Raw genomic sequence first — 18,375 nt, forward strand, 5'->3', positions numbered from 1 at the left:
TTTCTTATAAGCAGCATGTATTTGGGTCATGGTTTTTTATCTGTTGCCTGTATCTTTGAAAATTTAATTTATTTATTTACATTCAAGGCTATCATTGATATGTCTGCTTTTGTTTAAGTCATAGTGTTGTTTTCAGGTTGTTTTGTGTATTTTTTATTCCTCTCTTTTTCTCCTATTGTCCTTTTAATACCTTTGCAGAGCATTATAATGAAAGTGTTACAATTAGATGCACATTGCATTTTTAGCATTTTAGATGAAGATATTCCATACAGTGAAAATACAAATTTATCATTTTTCTTTAATATCTTTTGACTCTGAGCCTTAGTAGCTCTTAAAATTGTAATTTCTATTTTGTAACTTTTCTAATCTTTATAAGAAGTTCATGTATTTATACTGAATTCTCTACAGATACATGAAAGTATTTAAAGGGATGGTTTGTAAATACTGGGGAATTCATACCACTAAGATGGACAAAGTTATTCCTAATAATAAGAAAGAAGAAAAGAAAATACATTTTTGCTTTTGTTATTTACCTTCCTTTTGGGTAAATGAATTGTTTCAATACATTTTATTATATTTAGAGCTAAAATGGACAATATTAAGAAAAGCTGAATTAGTCCCTGCCATTTTCCTCAGGAGGAAAGTAAATCCCAATAAGCTGAATAATGGCTGAGACAGGTGCCCTGGTTTGTAACTTAGGTCTTCTCTGCTCCACTACACCTTATTATTCCCTCAAAGGGAAGAGACGGAACATTTCTAACGAACAAATTAGTGCTATCAGTGTGCTCTAGTGTGCTTTGTTTTGTCGGTTTTTTTTGTTTTTTTGTTTTTTTTTTGAAAGCAAACTGGGGCCACACCTCAATGCTTATCATACTTCCCCAACTGGAAAAGTGTGGCCTTCTGAAGCATCACAAGTTGCACATTCTGAGCCCTCTACTACTTGGAGCTTCTCTATGCGGATATTGACAATTACTTCCCTGTGTGGAGCCAGTTGGCACAAAATTGATCATGTTCTTATCAGGCTAGAAGACTGCATACCTCACTCAGTAAACCTGTCAAACTTGTTTCCTTTCTTGTTGCCAGTGACTGTCATTATTTTGCAGCCTCCTAGTCCTAACCTGCTGATACAGATCAGATGGTGACTGAATAGCAGCTGCCCCAGTCCTGGGTTCATGATGTACGCGTAAGTATTCAGCTTTTCTCAGTAAAGGTTATCAGTGGGGACAGAGGTTTACAATTCCTGAGACAGGTAGTACAAATGCTGGCTGGTGGAGATTGATTTAAACATTAGAGTTTTAATGTGTATTATTGTATTTCATATTAAAGTTCTATTGTTGTTGTTTTTAAATATCAGAATTTTTTTGAACAACAGAGGCCAGTGTGGTGTTTTTTTGTTTCTAAATAAAAGAAATAGAAGTGATATGAGGTAATAAGTTAATTATATTAATATTTAAAACATTTAGAAAAACCTATACTTCAAAGAATAAAGTGTTTAATATAGCCCATTTAGTTACTTTTCCATGTTCCATAGCATGATATACATTTTTATCATATGTTGCTTATTGAAGTATATTCTGGGAAAATTAAATACAAATTTAAGAGGAGAGTCTATTAAAATTTTTATTTGTTTAACTCTAATAGAAGTATGATAGCAGTGAGGTTATTGTATATATCATGAGTGAAATGATTAAAATTAAAATACTCATGTAAAAATTATCAAATTAACAAAATCTAGACTCTGTGTCATAATTGAACTCCAAAATAATTGATCAATTATTGAATTTAAGGTAAATAAATTTGTATTATATATTTATGTTAGGTAATATTCAGGCTATAGTTTTATCGACTTCAAAAGGAATAATTGATATTTGATGAAGGATTTCATTCAAACTGTGCTAAGTCTAGTCTTGTTTCTTAAAAAGGTTCTTGATCTTTCTACAGACACAAATTTCCTGCATGTTCTGCACTGACTGACGTTTCCAACTTAATCATGATTTTGTGATAATTTTAATTGTTCAGTCATTTGATTTTGTCTTCAATTAACCTAAATACTTAAAGCCTGTAGGCTCTGGCAGTCTCAAATGATGAGTGTTCCTGCCCTCCCTAATTTACTTTCAAATGACAGCATGAGCCTGAGGAAGATTGTCCATTTCATGCATAAATCTCCCATATAGACCCCGTCATGATAGCATGATATAGCATGTTATCTGTACTTCTTACTAAATACAACAAAGTATATTTCTTATTTATCAAGATAAAGACAGAATAAGATAAAATGTACAGTAAAAACTTTTGGAAATCAGTAATTGCTTATGTCACTCTTATCTAGAGTATATTCAATTGATATCATTTTGATATTGATATCAATGATATTGGTTATCGTGTTGTATTATGCTTACAGAGTGGGTGAGCTGCTACACGTATTTGTTATTTATTGGCCAAATTAAAACAAATGATGGTTTGATAAGCATCTTAGTTCATTTAGAATCTCTTCCCATTTCCTATTCTTTTATACATCTTTCCATCCATTTGTTTCACAGATGTTTATTGAGCGTTTGTTATATGTATGGCATAGAGCAGTAAGCAATATAAACATCACACCCTCCTCATACCTGTTTATAATTTTGTGCCAGGTACTGTAAATGATACAAAATCGGAATTATGTGTGGTCTCTGTTCTGAGAAACCTTATAATTTAGTTAAAGTAATTGCCCTGATTGTTACCTGTTGGTCGTAAAATCTTGGGCAAGTAACTCACCGTCTGCTTTTTCTTCTTTAATATGCGGAGGTTAGTTCCTGTTTGTTTGTAGGATTGTTATGAAGCTCTTTCAATATAAATGCAAGATTCTCTATAAAAAAAGAAAAACTTTTATATTTAACTATCATTCATATAAATATGATATGCTCAAAATTTCTGTAAAAAATTAGCAAACATTTTGAAGTTCTCTTATTCTAATTTATTTCAGAATTCTTCAGTATGTGTTTTCTATCAGCCTGGTTCTCCTCTTCCCAACTTATGGCATCATCTCTAAACACTCACTTTTCCACCCTGAAAAGATCATTACAACATGAAATTTCTATATTGAAGCCTCATCAGCTTTGATCCAGAGTTTATTAGAGTTCTGAGGATTTTTTTGTTTTATTTTTAAGTTGACATATAATAATTCTACATATTTGTGGGCTACATAGCGCTATTTCAATACCTGTAATACATAGTAATCAGATCAGAGTAATTAGCATATTCATCATCTCAAACATTTATTATTCTGAGGCTTTAAAATATTCTTGCTAAATTAGATTTCAAATCAGATCTGCTTTTAAAACAAATATTCTGTCAAAAAATATAGATTGTGTATAAAGATAAGAAGCTTAGACAGTGGGTTTATTGAATTCATTAGTAAAGGTATTTTGCCCAAGGGATCTAGTCTCAAAGAATTAATTAGTCAGATAGACTATAGCTTCTTAGCAAAAGCCCTGTCTTTCTCATTTTGGTGAAGTAGAAAGAGTACCAGCGTTTAGACGTGTTCAAGATCCACCTTTGGACTCACTTGTCTGGTACTTCTGAAGACTTCACTTTTATCTGCGAAATGTGGGGAAGGTTTATAAGTAAATGAATGAGGGGAGAGGTTGTCACCATTAATGGGACTTGAAGTAATATTTGTGGATAGCTAAAAGCAATTTTTGGTTTATTGGTTTATTCTTTGGTTTATTTTGGTATTATTCATTTGTTGTTGATATATTTAAACTGTAATAAAATAAGATTTGTATTAATTTTATTTTTTTCTATTCTTAAGTATTAGTATAAATATTACATTATGGATATGATTCACATTCAGATTCAGATTCAGATATATGAGTATGTGCACCACACCATGATGTTGAAGATTTCTAACTGTGGGTTATCATCAAAAATATTTTTTAAAACACTGCGTTAGATAGCCCTGAAGTCTTTTTGAATGCTTAATTCCGTGATTTCAAAGAGTTAATAGCTAGTTAATATGGAGAACAAATTAGCATTCTTAAGGCACTAGAGAACTGTTTAAATTATCCCACATTGTAGGTTATTCAAGTTTTTTTCATGGGTCCCTGTATTTGGTGCCCTCTGCAAGTGAGGCAGAGATAAGAGAGATGCTTATCTTTGTGATGAGGCAAATCAATAAGCCACATTCTGATGGCACATTGTGATCAATGGGAAAAAACAAATACTGACATGCTACTATAGGGGTGCACTTTCAATTTCATAAAAGCTTCTTTGAATACATAATAACTGTGTTTAGTTTTTAAAAGCAAGCAGAATTAGTAGTAGGAGAAAGACGGTTTTCTGGGTTGAGAGAACATAGCCCTTGCAAGGGTCATGAGACTTGAGATACACTCACAAACAGATGTTGGAAGTTGTCAGATAAAGCTGAAGTGATCATTCTGACTATGAAGGGCCTTTTGCACCAGGTTAAATTTCCATACTACATAATAAAAGTTGATTTAAGCAAGAGGAAAAAATGATAACGCAATTTAGAACCGTTGGAGTGTACCAGTGCAGCTTGGTGGTGCCATTGTCACTTTTTGCAGAACTAAAGGAAGGGCGTGGCAGAGAGACTGCCTATGTATTTGTTGTTTCCTCTGCCTAAAATGAATGTTCCTCCTGACATTTAGTGAGACCCCATGGTCTTCCTCCAAGATATAACAAAGTTACTGTGAAATTTTTCTCCTACCTTCACATCTTAATTGTTCCTGAAGTACAGCTGCCCTCTCTTCAAACATGTGTAACACATTGTGTATACTTCTATTGGCACTCCTCTATTTGTATGCTAATTTGTTTTCATTTATATGTCTCTGCTTAAACAGAGAGCTCCATCACTTTATTGCTAGTGCCAAACACATTGCCTGTCACACTGTAGACTCTCAACATTTGTACATTGACTAATGATTACATATGACTAAAACCAAAGAACAGATACTGAGGAAAGAAGAAAGGTTAGGAGTAAACGAAAATTTCAAGTTTTACTGTTTATTATGTGTCTATGTATGCACATATCTTGCATATTTTCTCAAAGAAGGCCTGTGAGATATTTGAGATTCAGTAATTCAGAAAGTAAGTACAAAGCTGAAAATTAGAGAGAGTGTACTTTAAGTAAACTTAAGTTGTGGTGCTGATGGAGATTTATTGTTGAAGAGATAAAAACATCAGATAGATACTTATAGACTAGATTTTAAGGTTTCATTTATTCATTAATACAACAAATACTTAATTTAGCTTATAGTATACTAGTAGCACATTATACACATATGTATATATCTATATATATTATATGTAGACATATGTGTTGTGTGTATATCCTGTGTGTATATACACATATAAGATGCATTTAAACAAATACACACATACACACATATATGAATAAAACAAACAGAATCTACTTTTATGATGTTATAACACCATAGGAGGAAGAGGAGGAAACACGATAAATAATTAAGCAAATATATATGAATTATGACTTTGATAAGTATGAGGTAAACATTTTGTACTTTTTCCAAAAAATGTTGCTAATTCACTTTATTTCTTTAATGGCTAGCTTTTTAAAAAGTCGATCTCCAGTTTATATAATATTTTACTGCTTATTTTTGTTTATCTGCAGGAGAATGAAAGCTAAATTTCTGAGATCCATTTTGAAAACATTAAATACTGGCATAGCTTCCCATTGCACTTAAAGAAGTCTTGGGAAGATCTAAGTAGGACCTCTTAACACTATAAAACAAATGTAGGAAAACAGCATCGAAACCAGATCTTGACCAAGAAGATAAGTCTGTGTTGCTTTAAGCAGTTGTTTGCAGTAGTCTTTAAAAAAGGATATTGGGTCTTTGGAGTGTGGGACTGGGTGTGTTAGGGTAGTGAATGGATATTTAGGGACAAATAGCAAGAAAGTTTTTATACGCTTGGATCAAACAAACATTATAAGGGTTCAATATTTATTATGAAGCATTGTCAACTTAGCATTTCAGGAACATTCATATTCAAAATCCAGGTTCAAAACTAAATTCAAGGAACATTCATATTCAAAATCCAGGTGCAAAACTCGATTCAAAGACTAATCAGAGATATTTGCATGTGCTATTTCAGATTCTGTGTATTATATTTTCTTCCAGTATCATGTATGACTCAACTTTGACTCTTAACTAATTTTCTGTAGTTGGCCATTATTTAAAACGTATTATTGACTTGTCTTTAATTTTTTTGCAAAGTTTAGAAAATTTTATAATTAATTGATTACTGCTTAAAATTTTAATGTAGAGTATTTTGAAGAATTCAACAATTTATATAGCATTATTATCAGGTGATGGGAGCAGCCCACATACTCAGTACTTTATATAAAATAAAAATAAAATATAACTATAAAAATATACAGTATAATCTACAAGTGGGAACCATATGAAATTGCCCCATTTGTAGGTTAAAAAAAACCATTGAATACAGGTAATTTCATATGGTTCACATTTATGAAGTCTTTTCCTGGTCTTGTTTTATTTTTTGTAGAATATAATATATGGAATGATCAATGCAGCATTCAGAATGCATGATTTTCAAACTAAGTATCAAGGATTGAAAAGTCTTTTGTACTAGGTTAAAAAAAAAAAAGCTGGTTTAGATACTTAGAATGTCAAACTACTTTGAAATACATTCCAACAGGTGAGATAACATGGAAGCAAGTTGGCAAGCATTCACTTCTGAAAATAGAAAAAAAACAACTCAGTGCAAAACAGTGTAGGGTGTGTCTAGATACTATTGTAAGCAAAAAGAAAAAAACAAAATCTAGTTAATCGTTTGATCTACAAGGTGCCAAACAACTGCCTTAACTCTTATATCTACTACTCTTATGCCCACTGACAGACTGTTGTATTTGCTTTGCACTGCTTCTTTTTATAATTAGGCAAATAAACCTGAACAGGCAGAAGGGCTCAAATGAATGAAGCCTTTAGTGTAATACATTGATGTCAAATAACAAGAGAATCAATGAATCAATACAAACTAAAATAACCTACAGCTTCATATTTTTCTTTAAGACTGCAGTTTCCACTCAGTTGCCCGAGTTTTGTTCTGTCATGATCGCTGCTCACTGCAACCTCTGCCTCCCAGGCTCAAACGATAATTCTCCCACTTCAGCTTCCGGAGTAGCTGGGACCACAGGCGCACACCACCACGCACAGCTAATTTTTTGTATTTTTGGTAGAGATGGGGTTTTCTCGATCTCCTGAGCTCAAAAGTGCTGGGATCATAGGTGTGAGGCACCATGCCCTTGACCCCTACAGTTTTATCTTGATAAAGGTTTTTTTTTTTTTTTTTTTTTTTTTTTAGACAGAGTCTCACTGTCACCCAGGCTGGAATGCAGTGGTGCAATCTCAGCTCATTGCAACCTCCGCCACTTGAGTTCAAGTGATTCTCCTGCTTTAGACTCTTGAATAGCTGGGATTACAGGCGTGCGCCACCACACCTGGCTAGTTTTTGTATTTTTAGTAAAGATGAAGTTTCGACATATTGGCCATGCTGGTCTCGAACTCCTGACCTCAGGTTATCTACCTGCCTCGGCCTCCCAAAGTGCTAGGATTACAGGGATGAGCCACCATGCCTGACCTTGATAAAGGTTTTAAAAAATAGATTAAATATAAGTTATTTATGATACTCCTATCTTTAACACTGAATTCATTTCAGTCATATGTATAGACTTGAATAGATTGTAGAGGCTTGTTAAGGATTGAGTTTGCCGTATTAGCATAGACACCACCTTGAAACCACGTCAACAGTATCATCTATCTCTCCTCTCTGGCAAATCAGTGAGACATTTCCTGTCCTATTGCGGCCCTACTGCCTACCTTCCCCTCCCTTTTATCATTCATTCTTCCATAATCTTGCTTTGTGGTGGTTAGTAGGCCCAGATTATGCTTTAATTTCCAATCTCAAACTTCAGTTGCTTTGGCCATGATTTCTGCTGGGTAAAGGAAAGATCAATGTATTTTGTTTCATGGCTTGTATATCATATCACTTTAAAAAATATTAACTCATGGGATGTTGTGGTTGGGCTCTTGGGATATTATCGAGTAAAAATGGTTGAGACAAGTACTTTCACTTTTTCACACAATGAGCAGAATCTTTTTCAGTAAAGTTAACTCAAGAAATGTGTCCTCTTTAGATGACATAGACTTAGATTTCTTGACTTTCATGATTTATTCTTTTTGGGCAACTAATTCTTGCTTAGGACTGCTCTTGTGTTCTTTACTTTTTGATCTAGTAAGAGCAGCAAGAATTTAGTCAGTGTGTACTACTTCTTAAATATTGCCAAAACCATTAATTTCTTCTCATTTTAATTCATTTAGCTGTTTAGTTACCATATTTCTCCTACTGACAACACCTTTTAGAAGAACGCGAAACATTACTTACAACGAAACTGTGGCAACACAGAAGATAATGGATTATTAGCTGCTCTCTTCTTTTGTATTGTGGGGATTTATTTACCCTGACTCTCTTAGGGCATTATCTGGAAATCTGAATGGCTAAGAAAGGCTTGCAGCTCATTATCAAGAAACATAGTAAAGGCAACTGTGACTATGTTCTTATCTCACTACCCAACTTGAACAAACTGAAGTAGGTATTATTTCTGATAATGGTAAGTCAGAGTTCAGACTAAAGCGTCATTCTAACATTCCCTCAAAAACATTTTTTTAAAGTGGATTAGGAATTCAGGTAGCATTAATGTGCATATGTCTAAACCAATAAAAATAAAGTGTTTTATATCCATGATTGCCTTTCTGGAAGTAATTTAATAAATGTTAGGTAAGATGAAGTTTTTCATTTAACAGGCATGTATTAGGAGTTGTTCTAGATAGATGCCTGGTAGTGGTTTATCTGCTTGAGTTATGTGTTATCTGTGCATTAGAATAAATGACATAAACATTATTTAGAATGGAATCTACCTATTAGAATTGCATTTTCTTTGATTCATATGCTAATATTGAGAAAACTTTTTTCATTTATAATGTTTAACTGCTTAGGAGAAAATACATGAAAGCTAGATTCCAAATCCCTCTGTATACTTAATGAAATATTGGTATTATCATTCATACAGCTATGAAATAAGCTTTTTTTTTTCTGGCTGTAATTATTTTTCAGTATTTTATCTATAGCCAGATACAGTACTATAATAAATTAATGGATTTTCATGCAAATAGAGAAGTAAATTTCTATTGATCTACTTATGAAAATAAAAGTAAGGTCTATCAGAATATGAAATTCAATAATAGAATTTTAGGTATTCTTACACAGACAAAGCTTAATACTTACATTGTTTTAACTATACACACGGTTTGTAAGGTATTTTTTGTTTAAAGCTCAACAGTTAAAATATAATTATTCTGTGTTATCCTATACTATATCTTACATCTTTTAAAACATCTTGAGAATTAGGTGACTTTATAATAACAATTAGGTCTTAACGAATCATTTAATATATACTCAAATTTTCAAAAATAAAAAAAGTGGTTATTTAAAAATTATAAATCTTAAGAAATAGCATTTGGGTTGTTTTTTAAGTTAATTGGGCAATGATAAGGCCACTTGGCATTAGAGGGGAGCATTCCAAGAATGAGAAGCTCTCAAAGGTCTTCGTATGCAGCACTCTAACATACTCATTACCTCTTTCACACATGGCCCTTTAGAAATGTGACAGGCAAATTCTGGGACATGTTAATTTTGTTTATTTAATATGCAGATTATATTAGCTGTGAACATTGCTGATCACATCTCTCTAGGACAATTATATCTTAATCATAGCTCCTCCCCCTGAACTGGATTGCAAAATACCACTGAAATACAAATATTTAAATCAATCATACAGGAAGCTAAGTGAAGAACACTGGCTGCTTATTTAAAACAACTGTGTTTTAAAATTTATTTTTATGTATTTAGTTACTTATTTTGCCAGAAAATGCATAGCCATAGCACATTATGTTTAGCCTCCATAATATATATATATAAGATAAAATAAAACTGGTGTTTATTATAAATTGAAATGTATTATTAATATAACTTTGAATAGGAAACAAAATATTGAATTATTTCTAGGAATAGCTTACCAAAAATATTCAACATCAACAAGTAATATAACATATTTTTCAGAAGAGAGTGTACTGGACGATTTATGAATTCTTTTTTTTGTTTTTTTATTTTTTATTTTTTATTTTTTTGAGACGGAGTCTCGCTCTGTCGCCCAGGCTGGAGTACAGTGGCGTCATCTCGGCTCACTGCAAGCTCCGCCCGCAGGGTTCACGCCATTCTCCTGCCTCAGTCTCCCATGTAGCTGGGACTACAGGAGCCCACCACCAAGCCCGGCTAATTTTTTTTTGTATTTTTAATAGAGATGGGGTTTCACCGTGTTAGCCAGGATGGTCTTGATCTCCTGACCTCGTGATCCGCCCGTTCTTTTTCAGTCACAGTTTTAATTCTGCTTTTGTCTCCTTAAATGTTTTCCCATACTCAGTCACAAGTAACAGAATTTGATTCCTCAAGAAACATTTTACGGGCTGTTAGATGTGGGTGGTTAAAATTATCTTGGTTGAAAGAATTCAAATTGAGTTTTAAAAAACACAATTAATTGAGAAGCCATTGAAATATCTCATAGAGCTAAAAAAAAGAATAGACCTAAGAAGTATGGATCCAGCCAACTGGGTGGAGCATATAGAAGGGGAGGTGAGACTTAATACATGCACACCCTGAAGATATTGCAGTTTCTGTTCCAGATCACTGCAATAAATATCACAAAAAAATAGTGAGTGCCACAAATTTTTTACATATCCCAGTGCATGTAAAAGTTATGTTTACACTATACTGTGGTCTATTAAATGTGCAAAAACATTATATCTAAAAGAAGCACATACCTTAATGAAAAATACTTTATTGATGAAAAAAATGCTAACAATCATTGGAGCCTTCAGTGAGTCGTAATCTTTATGCAGGTGAGGATCTTGCCTTAGCATTCATGGCTGCTAACTAGTCATGGTGGTGATTGCTGAAAGTTGATATGCTGTGACAATTTCTTAAAATAAGACAATGAAACTTGTTTCATCAATTGACTCTTTATTTCCATAAAAATGTCTCTGTAGCATGTGATGCTGTTTGATAGCATTTTGCTCAGAGTAGAACTTTTTTCAAAGCTGGAGTCAGTTCTCTGAAATTCTGCCACTGCTTTATCAACTAAGCATATGTATTATTCTAACTTCTTTCTTTTCATATCAACAGTGTTCACAACATTTCACCAGCAATAGATTCTATCTCAAAAAACCACTTTCTTTGTTCATCCATAAGAAGCAACTCTTCGTCTGTTCAAGTTTTATCATGAGATTGCAGCATTTGAGTCATGTCTTCGGGTTCCACTTCTAAATCTAGTTATCTTGCTTTATCCATTACATCTGCAGTTACTTCCTCCACTAAAGTTTTGAACCCCTCAAAATTATCCATGAGGGTTGGAATCAATTTCTTCCAAATTCCTGTTAATTTTGGTATTTTGACCTTCCCTCCATGAATCACAGATGTTCTTAGTGGCATCTAGAATGGTAAATCCTTTCCAGAAAGCTTTCAGTTACTGCTGTGAGAGCTATAGTCTTATCAATGTATTTCTTAAATAACAATACTTGAAAGTCATAATTCCTCCTTGATCCATGGGCTGCAGAATAGACTGCTGTTAGCAGGCATGAAAACAACATTGATCTCCTTCAGAGCTCTGGGATGACCAGATATGCATCGTCTATGATCAGTAATATTTTGAAAGGAATCTCTCTGTTTTTGGAGCAATAGGTCTCAACAGTGAGCTTAAAATATTTGGTAAACCATGCTGTAAACAGATGTTCTGTCATCAGGCTTTGTTCTTCCATCTATAGAGCACAGGCAAAGTGGATTTATCATAATTTTTAAGGGCCCTAGAATTTTTGGAATGGAAATGAGTGTCGGCTTCAACCTCAAGTCAATAACTGTATTAGCTCCTAACAAGAGAGTCAGCCTGTATTTGAAGCTAGGCATTGACTTCTCCCCTCTAGCTATGAAAGTTGCCTACATTGAAAATCTATTATTTAGTTTACCCACCTTTATCAGGGATCTTAAGTAATCTTTTGGATAACTTGCTGAAGATGCTACATCAACACTTACTGCTTTGCCTTGCACTCTTACGTTATGAAAATGGTTTCTTTCCTTAAGTCTCATGAACTAACTTCTGCTTGCTTCAGAATTTTTGTCTGCAGCTTCCTCACCTCTCTCAGCCTTTATAGAATGAAAGAATTAGAGTTAGGGCCTTGCTTTGGATTAGACTTTGGTCTTAACACATGTTATGTGTGGCTGGTTTGATCTTCTATCTAGCCCACAAAACTTACTCCGTATCAATAATAAGCCTGTTCTACTTTCTTATCATTTGTTTATTTGCTGAAATAACACTTTTCATTTACTCAAAACTGTTTCTTTGCATAACTTGGCTGTTTGGTACAAGAGGCCTAGATTTCAGCCTTTCTTACCTTTCAATGTGACTTTTTCATTAAGCTTAATTATTTTTAGCTTTTGATTTAAAGTGTGAGATGTGCAACTCATCCTTTTACTTTCACCCTAATTAGATGATCCTTCAGGTATTCATTTAAATGTTATCAGAAAAACCTTCCCTGACCCCTCACTCTAGATAATATTTCCTTGTTACAGACATATAAGAGCACCTTCCATTTCTGTTACCATTTTTATTATGTTAATTGTTTACATATACATTTTTTAATATTTGTATTTCCCCCAGCCTATAAACTCCTTGAGTATCTATGATTAACCATTTCACCTTCAGCCAGCAAAAAATTTCAGTAAGCATTTTTTGAATGAATTAAGAAATCTCAGAATTACTTACCAAGCATATGACTAAAGACCTGTTTTCAAAGAATTGCTAGAAACGTATTGTAATTAGTATATCAAGCATATGTAATGGGTGCTTTAAATTGCATAAAATATACAGGAAGTGTCTCTCTTTGGTGGGTTATAGTATTTTTTAAAAAATGTTTTTGTATACGTATAATAGAAGTCCTTGTTTGAACTATCAAAAATTGTGTTATAATAGAGTTTGAATTAAAACCTTTATTGAAGTTTCAGATAAAAAGCCTTCCATATTTTTGGAAGATTCTTGAGGCTATGGGAATTAATGTTTAAGTATGTGTATTCATTTGGGTGTTTTCAATTGCAATTAATTAAAACTTCAGCCCCACGCTGGTTGGTGTTAACAATATGAAAAATTATTATTTAATATACTAGTAATACCAAAAGCTGGGCTGTTCTCAGTGACATTTGATCCAACCCCTCAAATGTGTGATATGAGACCCTGGTTACTTCTGTCTTTCTACTTTGGTATTATTTGTGAGTCCACATTCTCCTCAGGTTAGTTTCTCTTATCGTTTGCTTCTCATAGAGTTATAGCAGTCTCAGATGTCACATCAGGACACAACAATATTCAGAGAAAACAATAAGGAGTTATCTCTCAGTTTGACTTATTTTAGAAGAAAAGAAGTCTTTCTCAACAATTTCCCAACTGTCCCTCACATATCACTGGCTAGAGTTGAATTGCATGTCCATTTTTGAACAGACCTTAGCCACAGAGATGCAATTATCATGATTGAGACTAACTACCTGGGTGTGAAATATATGCAGGAATGTGTTTTAAGGGGATTTTGCCAAAGAATCACTGGTAATTAATAGTTATTTTTATAATTCGGTGAGTTGACAGTTGAGAACTTGGAGTCAACCCTAGCCCAAAGGGTTTCTCAGTGGAGACACCCAACTTTCTATTCAACCTAACAACCATCCTAACAGATGTGAGGTGATATCTCATTGTTGTTTTGACTTGAATTTTCCTGATGATTAGGAATGTTGTTCACCTTCTCATAAACCTGTTGTCCATTTGTATGTCTTCTTTGATGGAATGTCTATTCAAGTCATTTGTCCATTTTTAAACTAGATTATTTGGTCTTTTGCTATTGAGTTTTTGGAGTTCCTTACAAACTTTGGATATTAACTTTTTATCAGATACCTGGTTTGCAAATATTTTCTCCCATTTCGTAGACCACCTTTTAATTTTTTAATTGATTCCTTGACTGTGCAGAAGCTTTTTAGTTTGATGTAATCCCCTTGTCTGTTTTTGCTTTTGCTGCCTTTGCTTTTGTTGTCATGTCATATCCAATAAATCATTGCCAAGTCTAATATTTAGAAGCTTGGTCCCTGTGTTTTCTTCTAAGAGTTTTAATGTTTCAGTTTTATATTTAAGTTTTCAATCCATTTCAAGTTGATTTTTATGAATGGAGTGAAATAGGGCCCAATTTTATTTTTCTGCATGTGGATGTTTAGTTTCCCTAATACTCTTTATTGAGGACACTATCTTTTATCCACTGTGTATTCTTGGTACCCTTGGAAAATATCAGTTGGCATAGATGCATCAGTTTATTTCTGGGTTCTCTCTTCTGTTGCATTGGTCTATATGTCTGATTTTATGCCAATACCATATTGTTTTGATTACTATACCTTTGTAGTATACTATGAAATCAGGGAGAGTGGTACCTCTAGCATTGTTGTTCTTGTTCAGAATTACATTGCCTATTTGGGGTCTTTCGTGAGTCCAGATGAATTTTAGGACTTTTTTTTTTTTTTTTTCTGTGAAAAACGCCATTGAGATTTTCACAGGATTGCATCGAATCTGTAGATTCCTTTGGGTAGTATGGGCATTTTAACAATACTCGTTTTTTCAATCTATGAACATGGAATGTCCTTCCATTTATCTGTGCATTTTTTAATGTTTAACTTCATTTCTCCCAAACCAGTTTCTAAAGTGGAGGTACCATTTTGCATTCCCAATACCAACATATGAATATTCTAGTTATTTTCCCTTAGGAAAAAAACAAAAACTTTAGCCATTCTAATAGGTGTGTATTTCCTATCTACAAAATGTTTTCTACTTTGAGAACAAAAGTATTTTCTTTTCTATTTTCTAAGTTTTATAACTGTAGGATTTTTTCTTTTTTTGAGAAAAAATTCTAAAGTTGATATTTAAGAACAAATGACCTAGAAAAGCCAAAATAATTTTGAGAAACAATAAAAAGCTGAAGGACTCACATTTTATGATTGATAGTTGATTCTTGCTGAGAATATATAGTTAAACTTGGAAAGAATTGTCAAATTAACAAGATTAACTTTTCTAATTAGGCATAATATATCTTTATCAATTTTTAAGGTTTTATTTGATTTTTCATAAATGCTTTAAATTTTTTTCCATTTAAATATTTTACAAATTTTGTTAGATTCACAGATAATTATTTCATAATTTTCAGTGCTATTGTATATGTTACTGCTTTTACAATTTCAGTACCTATTTGTTCGGTGCTTATATATGGAAATCGTTTGATTTTTATGTATGACCTTTCACTCTGTGATTTTTGTAAATGTACATCTTAGTCTCTTTATGGCAGATTCTCAAGAATTTTCTTTATAGTATGTTAATAAAAGCAATTTATTCCTTGCCATTTTGTGTGTTTTATATTTCTTCTTTTTTTTTTTTTTATTTGCTTTATTGCAGTGGTTAGGACTTCCAATACAAATAGGAGTAATAAGAGCAGACATCCTTGCTCTGTTGCGAGCTTTAAAAGAAAGCATTCAGTCTCACCACTGTATATATTAGCTATAGGATTTCCTTAGAAGAGCTTTATATACTTGGGAAACTTTTCTTCTATCCCTAGCTTGTTGAAAGCTTTCCTCCTCCTCCTCCTCCTCTCCTCCTCCTCCTCCTCCTCCTCCTCCTCCTCCTTCTTCTTCTTCTTCTCTCTTCTTCTTCTCTTCTTCTTCTTCTTCCTCTTCCTCTTCTTCTTCCTCCTCCTCCTCCTTCTTCTCCTTCTTCTCCTCTCCTTCTTCTCCTCCTCCTCTTCTCCTTCTTCTCCTTCTTCTTCTTCTTCCTCTCCTTCTTCTTCTTCTTCCTCTTCTTCTTTCTTCCTCTTCCTCTTCTTCTTCTTCCTCCTCCTCCTCCTCCTCTTCTTCTTCTTCTTCCTCCTCCTCCTCCTCTTCTTCTTCTCCTTCTTCTCCTCCTTCTCCTCCTCCTCCTTCTTCTTTTTTTAAATAATGAAATAAGATTAAGTTTTTTTCAGATGCTTTCTCTGAATATATTGAGATGATCATATAGGAGTGTTTTTGTTTCTGTTTTGTTTTTTGGTCTGTAAATACTATGAGTTATACTGATTGGTTTCCAAATTTTTAGCTAACTTTGTAGTTCTAAGATAAACCTCACTTGTTTTTATATAATATCGGTTTTAGGTACTCTTGAATTCCATTTTTGAAAGATTTTTAATTCTTGTTTTGAGGGACTTTCGTCTGATTTTTTTTTTTTTCCAGTTCACTTTAGGAAACTCTAACTTGTCCAGTTTTTAAAAATAATGTCTTTGGTTTTGTTATCAGCATATGCTGGATTCATTACAAAAAATTTGGGAACATTTCCTTTTTTTCTATTTTCTAGCAGAATCTGTTATTTTCTGGCAAAATCTGTTTAAATTGATGTTATTATTTTTAGATATGTACTTTTCAGACATTTGTATCTTCTTGAATGAGCTTTGAAAGTTTTTGTATTTCAAAAAGATTTATCCATTTTATCTACATGAGCAAATTTATTGGCATAATGTTATTCATAGCATTTATTTATCTTTTTTTATGTTTAATAGGTCTGTGGTAATATCTTCCTTCTCATTCCTAGTGTTGCAACTTTGTGCTTTCTTTTTTCTGAATAATTCTATAGGGCTTACCAATTTTTACATATCTTTATAATGAACTGACTTGTTTCTATTGACTTCTCTACTGTTTGCAATTTCATTAGTTTCTTTATTATTTCCTTTTTTCTGCTTTTATTTGGTTTACTTTACTTAGCTTTTTCCCAATGTCTTAAGGTAGGGCTGATTATCGTTTTCTTGTTTTCTTATTTTCTAATTAAGAATTTAAATCTATAAATTTTTCCCAATTATTGCCTTATGTGCATCTCACCAATTTTTTAATGTTTTCATTTAAAAAAAAAATATTTTTAAGTTTTTTGTACTTCTTTTTAATTCCTAGGTCATTTAGAAGCTTGTTGTTTAATTTCATAATATTTGGGGATTTTCCAGATATCTTTCTGTTATCAACTTGTGGTTCAGTTCTTTTAAAATCGAAGAACATACTTTATAAGATTTATTTTTAGAAATTTGTTGAGGTGTGTTTATGAACCAAATTGTGCTCTTTTTTTGATTAATTTTGTATATGCAGTGGCAGATAATGTGTATTATGCTGTTGTTGGGTGGAGTGTTCTATAAATATCAAGTAGGTCAAGATGATTGATAATGTTGCTAATAGATATATTTCCTTATCAATTTTTGTCTACTTTGTCAGTTACTGAGAGAAGAGTGTTGATGTCTTAAACCGTAATGTGGATTTGTGTACTTTTCCTCTTCATTATAACAGTATTTGCTTCAAGTACTTTGCAGCTCTGTGGTTAGTTGCATACACATTTACGGATTGTTTTAACATTTGTTATGTTGATGAATTGACCCCTTTTTAATTACGTATCATCTTTCTTTAGTTCTTGGCAAAACCTTTGATTAAAGTTGATTTTGTGTGATATTAATACAGACATACTTCTTTTTATTGTGATTCACTTTGCTGCACTTCACGGATATTGCATTTTTTTCTTTACATTTTTCATTTTACAGTAGGCAGTCAACAAAAGCTAAGCCATATCTTCAGCAGTTCACACAGATATTTCCTTGGCCAATATCCAATTTCATCACTCAGGTTCTACCTTCCACAAAACACTAGGACACAAAAACAATTCAGCCAAATTCTTTGCCACTTTATTACAAGAATAGACTTTTCTTCATTGTCCAATAACATGTCCCTCATTTCTATCTGAGACTTCACCAGAATCACCTTTTATGGGGCGATTTAATTTTTCTATAATCAAAGAACATACTTTATAAGATTTAGTTTGTTTTAATTTGCTGAGGCATGTTTATGAACCAGATTATGCCCTTTTTTGATGAATTTTGCATATGCAGTGTAAGAGAATGTGTATTATATTGTTGCTGGGTGGAGTGTTCTACAAATGTCACCTAGGTCAATATTGTATAATATTAGAAAAATAAATATTTTAGAATTTTACTTTCTATGGAGCAAATTTTGCAGAGGAAAGATTTATTAATATTTTTAATCACATATTTAGGAACTCTGGAAAAGATATAGAGAAGAATGCTATATATTCTGCCCTTTAGGAAATTATAAACTAAGAGAAAGTATAATTATTAGCATAAAAGAATATTGAAT

At 32.7% G+C, this 18,375-nt stretch overlaps 1 protein-coding gene across 1 annotated transcript in view; it reads left to right on the plus strand.

Moving 5' to 3' along the window:
- Nucleotides 1-982: 982 nt before the first annotated feature.
- Nucleotides 983-18,375, plus strand: part of TMPRSS11F (transmembrane serine protease 11F) — a 77,724-nt gene continuing 60,331 nt past the window's right edge. Inside the window, exon 1 of the mRNA XM_033214544.1 lies at nt 983-1,183. Within this exon, the coding sequence (XP_033070435.1) occupies nt 1,173-1,183 (11 nt within the window). The 5' untranslated portion in view covers nt 983-1,172. The remainder of the gene's footprint in view (nt 1,184-18,375) is intronic.

This window comes from Trachypithecus francoisi, unplaced genomic scaffold (genome assembly GCF_009764315.1).
Source record: "Trachypithecus francoisi isolate TF-2019V2 unplaced genomic scaffold, Tfra_2.0 Lachesis_group1, whole genome shotgun sequence".
Classification (NCBI taxonomy): domain Eukaryota; kingdom Metazoa; phylum Chordata; class Mammalia; order Primates; family Cercopithecidae; genus Trachypithecus; species Trachypithecus francoisi.